Genomic DNA, 19,482 nt, shown 5'->3' on the forward strand with positions numbered 1-19,482 from the left:
CAACAGACCCTTTCAGTGAATGGAATAAGCAATATCATAAGGTGAGACTGACTGTTGTGTAAGATTTTAAGTAGAAACACAGTGACATAGTAAACATACAGTAGTGATTCTAATTTACAACATAATGTATTTTTGTAGCACCAAAAACATATAGTTAAAAGCATAAATAAAAAAAAAAAAAAAGATTATTAAGTGTGCATTTAATTTGTGGTACAGGCATGTGTGAGGTTTTGTTTTGTATTGTTTATTCGTCCTCCAAAAACGTCACAGACAATGTAACTTTTTCATCATCTTTACTTTGTGGTTGCTCAATATCTTGCGGCTGCTCAACTTCTTGCGGTTGGTTAAGATCTTCCGGGATGGTGTCATTGGCCGTAGTCTCAGGGATTTCATCTTTTTTAGTGGAATCCTTAGGGAAGGTGGGAGGAGGGAATAGTTTTAAGTTTAGATTACAGACCAAGCAAATACATACTGTACATATGCACGCTCATAACTAATTCTACAGCATCCTTCTGTACTTTGTTTATGGCTCACTAATCACTATGCCCAAATGCTGTACTGGACATTACAGAGCACAAACTCCTGTTATGAGCAGTTTATATCGTCCTTTCATTTGTGAGTTGGGTGGGTTAAAAAAAGAAAACAGATTCTGCTACTAACATGTAAATGTATTAAAATGCTAAGAAGATGTAAATGTATTAAAAAGCTAAGACGATACAAAGGAGCTTTTACCATTCCAGCACCATCTTCGCTCTCATAGGACTCCCATGTTTCCACAAACTCTACTTGTTTTTCTTCGATAACCCTTGGCTGTTGTCCGTTCACTGATTCCTTATCAGGAGCGGTTTTGTCCATTTGGAGTCCATTTGGCTCAGCTTCACTGTGGAAAGAGCAGAACATGTCACCTCGGATAGTCTGTAGCAGCGTTCAGTGTTGTGATATGGTACAGTACTTGTGGTCAAACATTCTGTATAACATAGTAATACTTTCACTATTAGCATGCCGGTCCTGTGCTTGGCTTGGGCAGGCTAGGAGGAGCAGTTTGCACAATCATTCATATACTCTTGCTATTTATTTATTTATTTATTTTTATTCTTAGCTGAATTTTTTTTTTTCTTCAGTATTCATGTCATTCAAATGCAAGAATGAGCTTTTAAAGAGGACTGAAGTGAAAATCTATAATATAATGTTTGGTACGTTGCATTAGTATTTGTTAAAAATTCAGAGCCTGTCGTAACTTCTAACTACCCTGTAAGATTTTGTCCAGCCTAGTCATGAGAACCATTTGTTTGGATTGGGTATGGGTTGCCAGCAGTCGGGATCCCAGCGGTCAGGATCCCAATGGGGTTAACATACTGACACTTGTTGGTCAATATGATAACCCTCCCTACCCTAACCATCCCTTCTTGGTGCCTAACCCTAACCTCTCCCCTAGTGCCTGAATATAACCTCCCTATCTCCACACCCTAAACCTAGCCTTCCCCCCTTAGTGTCTAACCCTAACCCTCCCCCTTAGTGTCTAACCCTATCTCCACACCCTAACCCTCCCCCTAAACCCCGATACCTTTGGGATGCCGACGGTCGGTATTCTGGAGCCGGTATCCTGACTGCTGTCGGAATTCCAGCTCTGGTAGTTAGACCGTCGCCATTCCGTCAGCCGCAATGCTGACTACATCCCATTTGTTTGTGTCCTAATCTTCCAAATCTATTATTTTGACATGGATTAACCTCATTTGAGCCTGCAAGTCATACTTGCCAACTCTCCCTGTTTGTATAGGGGACTCCCTGAAATAGCAGCAATCTCCCTGACTCCCTAAAAAGTCTAGTAATCAAATCTCCCTGATTGTACCTTACCCCATTGTGTAACTGTTATATACTTGAGGTGGATAAAAAAAGGAATCAGAGATATATACATTCAGATAGTATAATCAGTGCCAGGGGTGTATATAGGGATCCAAGCGCCCCTGGCAATGTAATGGATGGGCGCCCCTCCCCACTATGCAGTACCCTCCCCTATGCTGCATTGCCCCCAGTAGTAGTCCCCCCTATACAGTGCCCCCAGTAGTAATCCCCCTAAACTGCATTGCCCCCAGTAGTAGTCCCCCCTATGCTGCATTGCCCCCAGTAGTAGTCCCCCCTATACAGTGCCCCCAGTAGTAGTCCCCCAATGCTGCATTACACCCAGTAGTAGTCGTCCTATACAGTGCACCCAGTAGTAGTCCCCTATACAGTGCCCCCAGCAGTAGTCCTTCTTATGCTGCATTGCCCCCAGTAGTAGTCCTCCCTATACAGTGCCCCCAGTCCCCCATATGCTGCATTGCCCCAAATAGTAGTCCCCCCTATACAGTGCTCCCAGTAGTAGTCCCCCCTATACAGTGCCCCCAGTAGTGTCCGCCCCCCTATACAGTGCCCCTGTAGCGGGCACCCCCCCATAAAGTGCCCCCAGTAGTGGCCATCCCCTATACAGTGCCCCCCCTGCTGTGCCAGGCTTACACACACACACACACACACACACACACACGGAAAAAAAATACAACTTACCTGATACCGGCTCCTGACGCGACCGCCGCTATCCGCTCCGAGTCACGGCTGTTCTTGCACTATGGGAGAGATGTCATGACGTCTCTCCCATCACCCGCTGCGGGGGGAGACGGAAGACTGAGATCACTCATGAGCTCCAGCCGGCTCCCTCCGTGGATGACGCAGCAGCCAATGAGAGTCTGTCTGATTCTCATTGGCTGGCTGCTATAACAAACAAACAGCCGCCGCTGGCGGCTGTGTGCTTGTAAACTGTGTAGGGCAGACCACTCTCACTGTGGTCTGCCCTACACTTGTGGGGCCGGGGGACTAGCGGGGGTAGTCCACCCCTTGGCTGCTGGTGGCACTGCCGGACGGCGCCCCCCCTTTGGTCAGCGCCCCTGGCGAGTGCCATCCTGGCCAATGGGTAGATACGCCCCTGGTCAGTGCCATTTCCCTGCATTGGTTATAAGGTACAATTAGGTACAATTATCCCTATGGCTACATGAATTTTCAGATAAGGTTTCTCTTGGTCACATATATGGAACCAGATGTAAAACACGATACATGACAAAGCTCTGAAAGTATGTGTTTTCAGCAACAAATAGATCTTACTAACTGCTTTACATTTGGATATAAGTCTGTGTTATGATGACACGCCTCTCAGATGTAGCAGTACTTTACTGCTGCACTCATAGGTGCTGCTTTCACAATCTCCCTGAGGTGCTTTTTCAAAAGTAGGCAAGTATGCTGCCAGTACACTCCTAGGCCTATTCTCTTGTCACACTCTGTAGTTTTGTTGGGCTGATCATATCATCACTATTCTACACAATTCACCCTGACTTCATTTACATCATGCATCATACAACCAGCAGGTAACAATAACATTTTGAAACTTGAATTTCACCCACATATACTGAGTTTTATTCATGTTGCAGCTTATGTTTTTAAGAACCTGACATACTGTACATCTGGTGGAGAAAATAAAAAACATTTCAGCCTAAATATCCCTAGGAACAGCCTACTGTGCCTAATGATAAACCAAGCCCTGCTTGTATCTACAGTCCTATTACCTGCTCTTTTCGTCAGTGAGTTCTTCAGGCTTTGTAACATCGTCCTGTGTAACATCGTCCTGTGTAACATCGTTCTGTGTAACATCGTTCTCTGTTTGCTGACCTGGAGTCATCTCTTCAGCACTCTTGCTGTAAAATAAATTCAACAAAGTAATGACTCGGTGCTGGATTTACTTGTGCACTCTACTAGATGTAGCTTCTGAAAAGAATATGGAGGATATGGTAGCTTTTTCCTTCCAGCTAACAATCTAGGTAGATTGTCACCTTCCTGTCCTCTGCTCTCATGGATCCCCAAAACATCAGGCTGCTGCAATGAATTACATTTAGGAGAATATACAAATATTGTGCAGTTTGGCAATTAGGATTACTAGATTTCCTTGTTTCACTTTCTGTAAGCTGATAATGGCTAATTGCTGTTTTTTTCTGTGGTTCAGTAAACAATTTGCCCTTATATCTAGGTCTCCCATGTGTGTTAAGAATCTTGCTTTATATCCTCAACTTCAGTGTTGGAGCAGGACTTTGTGCCATCCTGTGCAGGCCCCGTCCCCAAACACTGATGTCATGATGTCACACCAAGGGGGTGGGGTCCGCTGGCAGCAGGAAGTAGAAGCACTGCCATTAAAATCCTTTTGACGCCACCAGTTCTATTTGCGCCAAAATTAAGGAAAATATTTATAAATTGCTCTACCGATGGTATTATGTTCCGTCGCAGCTACAAGTAATGTTTCCCGATGCTTCAGATAGATGCTGGAGGGGTTGCGGTGGAGAGGGCAGCTTTTTGCACATCTGGTGGTCTTGTTACAAATTAGTTAGTATTTGGCAGGAGGTTATCGATCTCCTCTCGCACCTTTTCGAGATTACGATTCCCTATGATCCTCGGCATTTTCTACTTCCCTTGGATCTGCCTTCTCTGTCCCGGTTTCAGAATAGGTTATTCCGACACATGGTATCTGCTATGACCTGCCAAATTGCAGCGGATTGGAAAAACCCCTATCCCTCTCCAATGCAGGCAATATTATCACGTATCTGGTATATATACAAGATGGAATACATGACAGCTTTATTACGTAATACATCCAAAACCTTTGATAAAATTTGGTCCCCTTGGCTGACATACCAAAATGTTACCTCTCCATTTAACAACTAAATTTTCCTTTTAAATTTTCCTTTTATATTTTTTCTCTATTATGTTTAGATTGAAAAAGAGTGATTCTATATGGAGTCCACCCATCCTCTTCTCCTCTTATTCTTCTTTGTCTTTCCTAAAGTCTTTTCCTTTTTTTCTCCTTTTTTTTTTTATTTTTGAACGGTCTGCCACACCGTTGCTGCAAGATATTTGTCTTGCTTCTATATTCCTTATTTTCTTATAACGAGAAAATCTTCTATTATATTATATTATATTATTGTTCTGAAATAGTACAGTTTCCATTATAAAATTGTTATGTGCTGTACCTTGTTTCTTGAATATTGGATTGTACTGTTTTCTTTGTGATTTGCTCAATAAAAAGAGTTTATAAAAAAAAAAAAAATCCTTTTGACACTCTCGTCATCGCTACCGGGTATGTGCCAGGAGCATCCTTTGGACTCTGATGGAACTGCGCTCTGGGCGGCAGCACTGCTCTAAACCATCTAGTCGGCTCCAAAACTGGGAGTTCTGGTGCCCTATGCCGGCCATGCCTCCCAAGTGCCTGAAAGAACAACAGTGACCGGAGCATCCTCAGGATCCTCCATGGGGCTGCTGTGGTGTCCATGAAGGGGCGTAACGACCCCTTGGCCAGGATGGCACTCATCACGCGACCAGGGGGTGGAATCAAGACGGGACTGCCAGGGCTGGAGTCCCGTTTACGACCTTGGTTCCTAGATGTCTACGGCCGGGCATCCACTGGTGGTTGTTGGCGGCTGGCTGGTACATCTAAAGAATAATTTTTTTTTGAGCCAAGATGCACATGACTTCATGACGACACGCGCTGCACTGAGGAGCCAGAAGATACCGAAGCTGGTAAGTATCTGTGGGATGCTTGGGGGGGAGGGGACGACGACAGAAGGGTGGTGTCTGGGGAGACGGAAGGGGGATTGCTGGGGAGACGGAAGGGATGCTGTCTGATGAAACAGAAGGAGGTGCTGGGTGAAGAAACATGGGGACTGGCTGGGGAGAATTGTAATTGTTCAGAGAGTGTAATAATTTCAGAAAATATGGGGGGAGGGGGGCGCCAGTCCATTACTTTGCCAGGGGCACTCAGACCCGTAGATACACCCCTGTGTCTGCGATTCTGGCTGCAGAGTGCTGTTCCAGACACCCTGCTAGCCAGATAAAGGGACCGTGGGGTGGCACCGGTGCTGCCAACAGGGCCTTGCACTCTATGAAGCTGCCTCAGTGCATTGCTGAAGCGGAGGAGGGGTCACTGTGAGGGAAATGAGTTAGCTTTCCTCTAATGGCCAAATACACATATAATGGACATTTTAGCAGCTGAGAATCTGTGACTCAGTCCAGAGCTGTAAATAGAGTTTTTTGGTGCTGGCGCCCCCCCTCCCCCCCCATTTTTTAAATTGGGACATAAGATAGTGTATCTGAAAAAGGGCCATGGTCTCAAGGGGAAGGGCCAGGGAAGAGATAGGGGAAGCCTGGAGATGCTGGGGATAAAAGAAGAGGAAGCTACAAGTGAGAATGATAACAGGAAAAGTGACAGGCCCAAACAGCGCCCCCTGCCCTGTGCCATTGCACTGGTCACACTACCCTAGTTACGCCCTGACTCAGGCTAATGTGATATGAACACTACTAATATCAAGATAAATAGTAAAATATTACTTCTTGCTGTCCTGTTCCGGAGCGCTGTGTGCAGGTAATTCGCTAGAGTCTTCTGATTGTAACTTTTCAGTGGATTCGCTGCTTGTTTTCTGCGAAATCTCTCTAAAGAGAACAAACTTACATCACTACTATGTTCTATTGGAGGAATCTGGTCCTTCCTATACCTAATTTGCAGTCCATGCTGCCTCCATTACCATCCTCACATCATTACACTGCCCATGTCACATGCAGCCCTGCCCTCCCTAGCTATTGTCAGATATACAAAAGACAGAATAAGGGGCTATTTATCAATAGATTGTTTATGAAAATAATGAGATAATGGGTGTTTTCACACACTTTTCACATTATTTTAGTATTACTTAAATGTATCAAAGGGCTTTTGGAGCAGTTTTTGAAAGAAAAAAAAAAAACCTCCTCCAAGACCTTAAATTTGCATTCGGTCAGTAAGCAGATCGCATTTCCCATACTTGTAATGGGCAATGCGATCTGTTTCAGACTTACTAAAATATTTTTTTTTAAATATCGGGAGGGGGCCCCACAAAAATAACACTTTAGGAGATGGAGGTATGCTGGTTTCACCTACTCTAGTTCAGCCTTCCCCGCCTGCTGACAGGGAGGGCAGAGCCTGGAATAGCCTTCTTTGATCAGCCATGTGTGTCTGACAGAACACAGGCTGATCACACAAACAAAGTTGGATCTGTGATTGGTGAGCTCCTCTGTGACCTGGTCAGCTGATTGCTGTGCTCCTTCATCTGATCTGTCCTGTGAACTGAGATGCTGTGAAGTCTCGGCCAGCATCTCATTTCACCGCACAGATCAGATTAGGGATGGCCATTGACCATCGATATTTAACAAACATTGATGGTTTTACCTACCGATTGTTTTTGTAATCGATGGCAGAGATCCAATGTATCCAAACTCCTCCAAGACCTTACATTTGCATTCTGTTAGTAAGCAGATCGCATTTCCCATACTTGTAAGGGGCAATGCGATCTGTTTCAGATTTACTATAATAATTTTTAAAACATACCGTGAGGGAGCCCCGCGATAATAATACTATCTGGAGATGGAGGTATGCTGGTTTCACCTACTCTAGTTCAGCCCTCCCTGGGTGCTGACAGGGAGGGCAGAGCCCGGAATAGCCTTTTTTGATCAGCCATGTGTGTCTGACAGAGCAAACATCGAGGGTTAACCACTGGTTGACGATTGTTTTGCCATCGATGGCAGAGATCCATTTCACCTCGGACACGCCCACGATGTCCCACCCCCACTCCCTTGTTGGCCTGCTGCCCAGTCGGTATTAAAACAGGGATGACCATTGGTGGATGAAACTATCAGTGGTTCACAGCCCATGGTTTCATACTATCGATGTCAACCACCTATGGTGGTAGATCAGATAGTCGGATTCACAGAGGAGCTTACCGGATCACCGATCACCTGAACGGAGGTTAGTGTAAGCTGACCGGGGTGGAGCTGGTGGCACAGGCGCAGACACAGTCTCAATCGTATTTTTTGTGAAAAATACCCTGAGAAGTGAGGGGAGGGAATTCATAGGGACAGAGTTTAAATACATTTATGTGATATTTACTAAATTTGCAATGGGAATTTAGCCAAAAATATCACACCACAACCATATTATAAATGTGGATTGTGGAAAATAGGCCCCTAAGTAAGAATTGTGACAGGTTGCTAAAAAATAAATGGCTAAATTGTTCATGACAATGGTTCTCATTTGTTTCTCACCTAGGTACCCCTGGCAGACCATTTTCATTATTTGTACCCTCAACATTTGCAAAGTAAAACAACACTAATGTATATAATTGCTATTTGATAAAATGTTTAGCTGCTGTTATATATAAAGGCTATAAACATGATTTATGAAAGATGCGAAAATAGAATGAATTGTAAATGAAGTTCATGAAAAAATCCTCTAAGCCCTCAACATCACATTCTTTTAGTAGCAGCACACATTTCCCATATGAGTAATGGGAAATGTGATCTGCTCAACTTTTTTAGTTGATTTTTAGCACTGGTCAAACATTATTTAGCTTTCCCTAAATCAAGAAACACCAGTGGCGTAACTACCGTGAGTGCAAGGGGTGCGGCTGCCTTAGGGCCTGGGCTGCTTCCAGAGCCCACTGCTACCCCTGAACCCAGTCATGCATGGATTCAGCCAGAGTCACCTGTCCAGGGGTGGATTGGACCACCAGGACAGCGGGAATGTTCCTACTGGTCCGGTCCCATATTCCCCACTGCTGGCCGGGCCGGCTCACATCAGCCGGCTGCCACAGAATGCAAACCGGTAGCAGACATCTGCTCCAGCTAACGGGCACTTCCGGATGCCGTTAGCCGGGAGCAGCGCCATAGCGTGCAGGGCTGGCCTTATACGCTGATCGTCCCTGTAGCCTGAACCAGGAAGTTCTCCATGTGTGCACATTCCCTGATAGAGGCAGGCTGCGGTGATGAGGTAAGGGGCTGAGGACAAGGATGAGGGGCTGCGGGCTGAGGATGGTGATAAGGCACTGGGGAAGGTGATGAGGGGTTGCGGGCTGAGGATGGTGATAAGGCACTGGGGAAGGTGATGAGGGGTTGCGGGCTGAGGATGGTGATGACGGTGGAGGATGGTGGTGAGGGGCAGGGGCTGAGGATGGTGGTGAGGGGCTGAGGATGGTGGTGAGGAGCAGTGTGTTTGTTTGATTTCCTATTGAGGCCAATGGAAGGGGGGGGGACCTTTTCATGATCTTGCTATGGGGCCTGCAAAGTTATACACCTCCCTGTTACCCATAGTGGACATCAGCCGTCTGATTGTGTCATTGGGCCTGATTCTGTCGCTCGCAGCCACCTGTATTGGCAGTCGGCTGTCTGTGAGGTTATGTATATGGTCTACAAACTCCTTCCCTTGTGTACATCCATGCGGCTGAATGTGCAAGGACTGAGATTCCCACTTTTAGCACCCATGCACGCTGTAATACTGATTGATGCATCCTCATACACCACCATCGGTCACATAATCGATAATTGCACTGGCCCTACGGCAGGTGCAGTGTCTCTATCTGACCATGTCCTCCTGTTCATGTGTCTGTGAATACAGCCACTTGCATTGACACGTCCATGACACTCCCATAATACGCCCACTGAATGTCCCATTTTTGTGTGCACTAGTAGCCACCTCTCAGTCACCGTCAAGGAACGCCCAGCATTTTTCCACCATTTTTATGATACCATCTGAATCTATTGCAACAGCCCCTCTGTGCGTACAAGATGTGTCAGGCACATGCCGTAGGGATTGTCAGAACTTTTTGCGCATGTGCATTTGTTAATAATCGCTCAACTGCATGAACATCGGCACTGCATGCGGATTGCGAGCAACTCGGGATCAGGCCTTTTTCCCAAGGGCCGGCGCAACCCATTTAGCAAAGCATGCAAAGCAGGGAGGCGCCAGGCAGGAGAGGTGCTCTCCCTGGGCAACGGCACCGGCAGCTAGTCCCCTGAAGTGCAGCTCTTCAGTCTCAGTCACCGCTGTTGCTGAGTCCACGGGGTTGCGGTTAGACCCCCTTCAGTTAATGGACCCTGACGTCATCATTTACTTTCCATGTGGATGTGGACATCTATTGGGAATAGCAACCTGCCTGAAGCATGGCGAGCAGAACGAGCCCACAAAGTCCCCAATATCGGGTGCCGCCCCCGCCCCCCCGGAAAGGCAGACAGGCCTCCCGGCAGCCGCCGACCCATCCTGGCCCCCGACAGTATTGATAGAAACCCTTGCAGCGTGGGGGGGGGGGGGGCGGTGATGCGATTCGCGCTGAATCACATCATCATCACCATGCCCCGCTCCCACCCCCAATACTTTATCATCACCGGCCAAGCCCCCCGCTGTATGCAGACATCCTCCCGAAGGACGGAGCTGAATGTCGGCAAGTATGGTATACGTTTATACTGTTGGTGGCCGGGTATTACATTTAGGACAAAATAGCAACACTGTCAAGGCATGGTACCGCACCTCTGCTCTCACTCGGTCACGTCTGGGTCTATTAGCTGAAGGGGATCTATACACAACTAATTCTCCCTAGGCCGGACTGGGGCAATGCACTACGGTTTCGCTTATTTCCCCTTCATGCAAAGGACCTGGAAGTGACATGCAGTAAGTGCGTAAGTGCGATTCTATGGCCATAAAGTCTACCTGGAGAAAAAACTTGTTCACTCGCTACGCTCGCCACAAAATTATATTCCACCTATATGTCCACGTGGATGGTAGGGAATGACGTTGGATAGTAGCTGATCATGTCAGGGTCCTCTCCGCGAAGGGCATCTAGATACTACCAATGCACTACTAGGAAATCATTCCCATGAGAATGTGCTGAGGGCTGAGAGGAGCATGCGCTGAGCTCTGATTGGAGGAGCCCATCACATGCTCCTCTAATGCTTAGAGATCAGCAGCAGCCTCATAAGAGAGATTCATTCTGAGGCTGTGCTTCTGCTCTGCCAGCTGTTTGATGCTGCTTCCTGTGAGTACACACTGGCATAATACGGGGGCACTAATACTGTGGACATTGTGTTTATAAGGGGCAGTACTTCTGTGGGCATTATGTCTATAAGGGGCACTACTGTGTGTCCTAATGTGAATGAGTGATACTAACATGTGGTGTAATGTGAATCAGGGCCACTACGTGCGGTGTCATATGAATAAGATTGTGCTACTGTGTGGCGTAATTTGAATTGGGGGTACTAATGTGTTGTTATGCCTCTTCCTTGTGAGACCACACTCCTTTTATTGTGGCGTATGCTGTCCCTTTATAGAATATGGAAAGGAGGGTGCAAATATATAGTTTACAGGGGGGCGCTGAACACCCCAGTGCAGCCGCTTTTTGTCCCTATAATGCTAGTGCGTTGTAATAAATTTGTGTGGTGGACATAGCATAGGGCTCTCTAAAGAGGACAAGAAGGGGACATCTCCCCTGTAGTTACCGATGCAAGACGATTGTCACATGTATGCCCTCAGGGACTCATGTGTTGTTGCAATGAGTATATTCTGGACATTTGCTAAAACTGGAGACCCAGCCTCGGTGAGGAGTGGCCACTGTGGGGGAAATGAGTTGGCTTTTCTCTAATAACCCAATGAGAATAAATAGGGACATAGATTTTATCAACCCTGAACATGAAACTATTGTTACATTTTCATCTTTACACTAAGGTGGTATGTGCACTATAAGTATCATGCTGATCAGTAATATCTTACTTGTCTTTGTCCTGAGCACCGCTTGCAAGGCCTCCATTGCCAGCTTCTGAATCTCTCTTTTCAGGAAAATCTGTCTGTCTAATAAGAGCAATCATATAAAAAGTAAAAAGAAATATGAATGCATGAACGTTATATCATACAGAGGTGTATGTGACACCACAATCACTGCATCAGTAGCATCACTACTACATGTTACTGAGGATTCTGATCCTTCCTCTACCTAATGTTTAGTGTGTGGCTTCCTTCTGCCCCCATTACCATCCTCACATCATTACACTGCCCATGTCACATGCAGCCCTGTCCTCCTTAACATTCAGCCTGTGGCTTCCTGTTGCCTCCATTACCATCCTCACAACATTACACTGTCCATGTCACATGCAGCCCTATCCTCCGTAAAGTTCAACCTGTGGCTTCCTTCTACCTCCATGTCCACCCTTGCATTATTACACTGCCCATGTCACATGCAGCACTGTCCTCTCTAACGCTCAGTCTGTGGCTTCCTGCTGCCTCCATTACCATCCTCACATCATAACACCTCCCAAGTCACATACAGCCCTGTCCTCCCAATTCCTTTGGTTGTTATAGGATCACATGTGGCTAGTGGTGGTAAACCACTCCTCATTGCAGCTGAAATGACTGGTAGCATCTATGGTGATATACCAACAATCTTTTCTATGGCTGTCTGTGACATTCAATGTTGACTTATCTTTGTGGCTGCACTTCTTTTTCTGCATAGAATTAAATTTTATCTGCTTATATTCATATGCTTTGCGACCTTTTGTTAGGATTAGAGGGTTAGTCAGGCAGATTTAGGCTGAACACAATCTTAAGAGGTGATGGTCTTAGCAGACACTGCCTAAAAGGTCTAAGCACGGAGCGGCTTTTGAGCCATGTATCAACCTTGAGAGTCGAACTTTTGGCAAGTAGCGGCCTGTGGCCGTAACAAGATGCAGCCTTTGGGCTGTGTGGCAGCCTTGAGGGCTGGTATATCTTGGCTTGTTGCGGCCTGTGGGCCAAGGGCAAGATGCAGCCTTGAGGGCTGTGTGGCAGCCTTGAGGGCTGGTATGTCTTAGCTGGTTGCGGCCTGTGGGCCGAGGACAAGATGCAGCCTTGAGGGCTGGTATGTCTTGGCTTGTTGCGGCCTGTGGGCCGAAGACAAGATGCAGCCTTTGGGCTGTAAAGTCTCTGATGATGATGCGCCAGAATGCGCACTTATGATGCTGAGATGCGACCAATGTTGCCGGGTTGACACTGGCATTGATACGCTGGGTTGCGCACTTCGGTCTTTGAAGTGCAGCCAATGTCCCCGGATTGACACAAGCCGCTGGACGCTGGATTGCGCACTTAGGATGTGAGTGCACTCTGTGCCGCTGGGATGACATAAGCGGCAGAGATGCACACCGTGCCGCCTAAATGGCTCAAGCGGCAAACAGCAGGTATTATGCGGACCGTGCCACCTAGATGGAACAAACGGCAGAGAACAGATAAGGCATACTGGAATGTGGAAAATCGACTGAACAAACAGGAGGCTGGCTACAACCGGAAACACGTGAAAACGCTATCACCGGCATCGAAAGAAGCGTTCACAGCAGCAGGATATGGACACAGGAGCCAATCCGGATCAGTCCCAGAATGAAGAACAGGAGGTAGGCGGAGTATCAACGAACACTGGTCCAGTATTCGCTTTGCACAATATTAGCAGTGAGGTGGCTTGTGACAACTATTTTGTGACATATGTAACATTTGTACTTTAAGTTTCTGAGCTTCTCCCTCTTAGGGCCTGATTCAGATTTGGGCATAGAGGAAGAAAGACAAGAAATGAATCCTAGCACTTAGATACCACACTAATCAATCTAAAAATGAACCTGCAGCGGTATAGCAAACAAGGGGAACAAATTGCAACCCCACAAGCACTGACACAAAAATAGTTATAGACACACACTGTGCTGGTAAGCAATTTAGAGTTCGGTAATATGAATTTAATAATAAAATTAAAATAATGAAAAAATAAGACAATACATATATAAATCAATAGGACATATAATCAATAGTAAAAACATATATTCAACAGTAAAAATAAAAAAACGTATGAATATTGTATTAACTAGCTGGTGTATAAATGATGGTACTAATTGTGCTGGGTTAGGATCACAAAATAACAGTTACTGCATGGAAAGATTCCAGATACTTCAGATGAAAAGCGTTTGACACACTTTGCTAGTTAATAGCTTGATCTTGTAATATTGTAGCCGCTAGCCTGCAAAAACTGTATCTGTTGAGATATCCACAATAATAGACAATCTGAAGCTTGTATAGCAAAAGCTCTGTTTCTGTAGTAAACGTGGCTGTGTTTGCTTCCAACACGACTACTAGAAAGTCAAACCTAGACATTAAGCTTTACAGCATCACTGTGGCAATCTCTTCGTTATCTACTTGAGCACCTACAGATGTTAGTTACTTGCTGAGATATAGACATCAACTTCATTCTGTTAATGTAGTCACTTATACTGCTGCATTCACATAGCTTGGTATATTACAATACACACCTAAGATCAATTCTTCTCATTAGATCCCCATCCTCAGTGCTGTCCACATGTCTTTTGCTGACATTTTCGCATGTATGATAGAATACACGTGTTGTTCAAAACACAAATGTACCCATGGCTCTCTCTACATCATCTGGGTTTGGACTGTCACTGGGATCAATTTTAACTTTTCGCAAACTTTCCCACTTTAGTTATTTTTCCATAGCAAACTTCCATGTCCGGGCCACAACTAGGGGGGGCTGGAGGTGCACGTGTGCCGCTGCACCCACCACCAGTGTCCTCCAGCCTGGCACCACAGGGAGGCTGCAAGCCGGATGTCCTCTGAGATTTTATTACCAGCGGGCGCCCGGCTCCTTCCCTGCAGTGTCGCGGTAACTGGAGGATGGAATTCTCTCCTGAACTCCAGCTTCTGGCTCTCCCCACGGGCACTAAGGTAGAAATGTCATAACATCTCTCCCATAGTTCTGAGGAGCAGCCGGCCGGACCTTATGATGGTGGACATAGGAGCGGTGTTTAAGGTAAGTATTTTTTTTTTTTTTTTTGTGTAAGCACCACTACAGGGGCATTTCCATATGGGCACTACTACAGGGGCATTACTATGTGGGCATTACCATATGGGCACTACTACAGGGGCATTACCATATGGGTACTACTACAGGGGCATTACTATAGGTGCCTGCTGCAGAGGGCATTACTATGGAGGTATTATCAGGGAGGGCACCAAATTACCATCTTGCCCTGGGTGACAAAAACCCTAGTTTTGGCCCTGTCCATGTTTTGTCATTCTTGGCACCTTTTAGTTTGATAAACCCCAGTATGGGTGTAGCTCCTTTGTGCATACTTCTTACCGACAAGATTATGCAGCTTCTATTTCCTCTCTGTTTGACACACTGCGCTGGAAACACTCTGTGCTGTCCTCACTCTGTGTTTGCAAGTATCTAATGGTGTCTGTGTCCTGCTGGGAATTCTGAAAACCTGGGGCCTGTGCGATTGGTGCTTGTGTGCATGGACCCATAACTTGTGGTCATGGGAATATGTGTGTACTATTGACAGATTCTAGCTATTATCTTCTAGAAGGTGCTAGATAAATAATAAGTAGAATCTGATTGGTTGCTATGAGCAACAACTCCACTTCTAAAAACTTGCACTTTAGTAAATATACCCGTAAGTAACATTATGATCAGTAATATATCTTACTTATTGTCTTTGTTTGAAGCACCACTTGCAGGCCCTCCATTGCCATCTTTTGAATCTCTGTTTTCAGGGAAGTCCGTCTCTCTAAAATAAAGCACACATATAAAAAGTAAAAATGAACATGAATGTGTTACACCATAGATACTGCAACAGTCACATCACTACTACAGTACATGTTACTGGGGATTCTGCTCCTTCCTCTACCTAATGTTCAGTCAGCGGCTTCCTGCTGCCCCCATTACCACCCTCACATCATTACACTGCCCATGTCACATGCAGCCCTATCCTCAGTAATGTTCAGTCTGTGGCTTCCTGCTGCCCCCATTAACATCCTCACATCATTGAACTGCCCATGTCACATGCAGCCCTATCCTCCTTAATGTTCAGTCCGCGGTTTCCTGCTACCCCCATTACCACCCGCACATCATTACACTGCCCATGTCACATGCAGCCCTGACCTCCCTAATGTTCAGTCTGTGGCTTCCTGCTGCCCCCATTACCACCCTCACATCATTACACTGCCCATGTCACATGCAGCCCTATCCTCAGTAATGTTCAGTCTGTGGCTTCCTGCTGCCCCCATTAACATCCTCACATCATTGAACTGCCCATGTCACATGCAGCCCTATCCTCCCTAATGTTCAATCTGTGGCTTCCTGCTGCCCCCATTACCATCCTCACATCATTACACTGCCCATGTCACATGCAGCCCTATCCTCCCTAATATTCAGTCTGTGGCTTCCTGCTGCCTGTATCACCATCCTCACATCATTACACTGCCCATGTCACATGCAGCCCTGCCCTCCATAACATAGGCAAGAAGAAACTGGAGTATTTCCCTAAGCAAAGTCTTAATACCCATACTAGAAGCAAATCTCTTGAATGCTCTTTTACAGTGTAGTCTCCCTCAAACAATTTTCTTCCCTGAAGGCTTTGGCTCCAGGTATGCTGAACACTTATTCCGCAGCCTGGAGTGACTGGCAAGGTTTCCTTGTGTCAAGCAGTAAGGGATGTAAGATGGTTCATGATTTTATGTTGAAGTTTGTTTGGGTTTGGCATGAACTGAACTGTGCAAAGACAGCAATGTCTGCTGCCTTGGCCAGCATATCTTATTTTTCTTGTTTACATGGCTTTGGTTGACCCAAACAAGTCATTCTTGCTTTCGAAAGCATTGAAGGTTCGGCCTTTGGAGCAAGCGAATCCAGGTAATTATCGCAAGCCTATTGTGGCGCCTTTTGGGTAGGTGAGTTGGTGGCAGTGTTCTTCTGCGGCTTATTTTTGCACAAGAATGCTTGGGTGGCAATTCCCATTTTAGAGCTGTAAGTGGGTCACTAACTCAAGGAGGACCTGGTCTCCATCTCAGGAAGAGACCAGTGCTAGGCCAGTTTGAGGCATATGTTACTACCCAATCCAGCTTGCGCTAGGGAGGATTTCTATGCCATTTATTTAAATATGATTTCTGGGATGTGGCTGAGGTAGCACTGCATTTTCCTGCCACCATACTTAATGAATTGGTCAATAATAATTTGATCAATGGTTTTAGCTTTGACCTCAGTATTCCAAAACATCCATGTCAGAGTCTTTATTTATTTAGTTTAGTTTAGTTAAGTCTCGTGGAATAATAAAACCTATGGGTGGTTTACAAGCGAATTGCTGATTTTTAGATGTGGTTCAGTAAAAATGTTGCACTTAATTTTATTGGTAGCAAATGAGCCTTCTGTCCTCCACCAGGCTGATCCTGGTTTCCCATGTACGTTGTGTGTCTTGAGTTAAGAAATATGCCCTTGAGTTCCTCAATTTGATTTGTTACAGCACTGTCTCCTTTATTTATAGAAGGGCATCTTCTTACTTGTTTAATGTGTATTTAAGTTTGTTTAGAACAAGAGACAGTTATTACCTATGCAGTGTGAATTCACTATACCTTATCCAACTACTGTAATTCATCAGAAATACTAGACCAGGGATTCCAGTGTTGAAGTCAATGATGAAAGATAATTGTGGGGGAAAGTTGGTTGCTTTTCTTTTAATGGGTGAATGCTGACAAAAATATTTTTTTTTCCAGTTATGAATATGAGACTCCATTTTCATATTTACAAGAAGGTGTTATCTACTCTAAGAGACTGATACAGAATTGAACGCATGTCAGGCTTGCGGACGTATGTTGCGTGTTTTTGTACTGTGCATGCTCCGAAGTTGAGTGTATGCAATTCAGATGCATGTTTACTTGTGGCTGAAGGGGTGTAACTAGGTATAATGGGGTGTTTGCACGTAGGCTAAGTTTAGCAAGGGCACAACAATGGACCTGGATGCTATGCAGAATGGTGCCCAGACATTATTATGGCTGTTTTCAGATGGATCATTGCACCAGGCATAGAGATGGAGCAAGTGTGCCATGATAATGGTGATGGCTGTGACTCCAAGCCTTAGGATAACAGTGGTCTGGATGCAGAGATGCATTAAGTTCTGTGCATGCATAAGTTCCTATAAGAGGAAGATAAACAGTAAAATCGTACTTGCTGTCTTTTGCCGGAGCATCGCATGCAGGCTCTCCATTGCCGTTTTCCACATCAATCTTTTCAGCAGATTCACTTGTGCTCTGAGATATATTACTAAAAAAGAGCAAAGTTTTTAAAGAAATAAACATGAATGAATGAACCTTGTTTCATACAGAGGTATATTTGGCACCACAATCACTACTTCTATGTACTATTGGTGACTGCTGCTGCCTCCATCACCCACCTCACATCATTACACTGCCCATGTCACATGCAGCCCTGTCCTCCCTAACATTCAGTCTGTGGCTTCCTGCTGCCTCCATCACCAACCTCACACCATTACACTGCCCATGTTACATGCAGCCCTGTCCTCCCTAATGTTCAGTCTGTTGCTTCCTGCTGCCTCCATCACCCACCTCACATCATTACACTGCCCATGTCACATGCAGCTCTGTCCTCCCTAACTTTCAGTCTGTGGCTTCCTGCTGCCTCCTTTACCACTCTCACATCATTACACTGCCCATGTCACATGCGGCCCTGTCCTCTCTACTAACATAATCACGCCGGTCACTACCTTCCACAAGAACAGCAAACTCATCCCCTGCTGCTGTCACCATTCTGATGAGCTGAAGGATTATAATTCACAAGCGGTCAGGCAATCATTTTACCTTTTCAAAACAAATGCAGCAGAAACCAGGACAATGCAGAACAGGATACTGATAACAATGCCCACTATCTCTTCTTGACTCAAGACAAATTTCTGAGGCTGTAATATGGTAATATCCACAGGCTTCCCAAATTCTGAAATCAGTTTCTTCTGTATTCTTAGCATCTTGTCTGTGAGAGATCTGGAAATGCAGAAAGTGGAGAATATTTAACAACAGTTGAGAACTCACAGTATGTACTATCTGCGCTGTCCTCGTTGGACTACTGTTATGAATAGTCCGCTATAAAATCGAAGTACATGGTGTAAAACTGTTTATAATAGAAGCTGGCTGTATCACAGTCCCAGTAATTCTGATGATCATAGAGGCTAATTACTATCATTAACGGACTTAGGGCCTGATTCAGAGCCGGACGCTATTTGCGCTCGCTCGTTCATTAAAAAGGGGTGGCTATTCAAATGAACTGTTCGCTGTTTGCGGTCTGTTCACGCCTCTATGTCTAAACGAGCGAACAAAACTTGCGTTCGTTTTTTGGAAAGATCAGTACTAAAGGCACACAACACTACACAGCTCCTCCTGCTCTATTCGGCTTCCACTATCAGCGGTTCTGACATTCCTGCTACTAAACTACTTTAGCCATGTGCACTGAACCAACAAATGGGGCGAGTTGTCACTCAACATCGACAGCTCGCCCCGTCTGCTACGAGACCCCTAATGATGGAGCGCCCGTCGTTAGCCGGGTCTCACGCATGCGCACCACGGAGCCAGCTCCGTCATGCGCATGCGCTGTGGGGCGACATCTAGACCACGACCGACTCTGAATGAGCTCTAGTGTATCTTAACAAATATATCCATATACTACCGGTGGATACATTCTGAATATCTCTATAATACAGCAACATATGAGCTGTGATAGTTTGTTGCCAGTTAATTGTCACAGTTGCTGAAGA

At 45.5% G+C, this 19,482-nt stretch overlaps 1 protein-coding gene across 1 annotated transcript in view; it reads right to left on the bottom strand.

Annotated features, from left to right (window-relative positions):
• Positions 1–244: 244 nt before the first annotated feature.
• The window catches only part of LOC148518286 (protocadherin Fat 4-like), a 101,824-nt gene continuing 82,586 nt past the window's right edge, over positions 245–19,482 (bottom strand). Inside the window, exons 27-33 of the mRNA XM_088477444.1 lie at positions 18,536–18,715; positions 17,886–17,981; positions 15,376–15,456; positions 11,633–11,710; positions 3,591–3,719; positions 744–880; positions 245–393 (exon numbers count right to left, since the gene is read on the bottom strand). Of these exons, the coding sequence (XP_088333570.1) occupies positions 245–393; positions 744–880; positions 3,591–3,719; positions 11,633–11,710; positions 15,376–15,456; positions 17,886–17,981; positions 18,536–18,715 (850 nt within the window). The remainder of the gene's footprint in view (positions 394–743; positions 881–3,590; positions 3,720–11,632; positions 11,711–15,375; positions 15,457–17,885; positions 17,982–18,535; positions 18,716–19,482) is intronic.

Source organism: Taudactylus pleione, unplaced genomic scaffold (genome assembly GCF_031769625.1).
Source record: "Taudactylus pleione unplaced genomic scaffold, aTauple2 ptg000201l, whole genome shotgun sequence".
Lineage (NCBI taxonomy): Eukaryota > Metazoa > Chordata > Amphibia > Anura > Myobatrachidae > Taudactylus > Taudactylus pleione.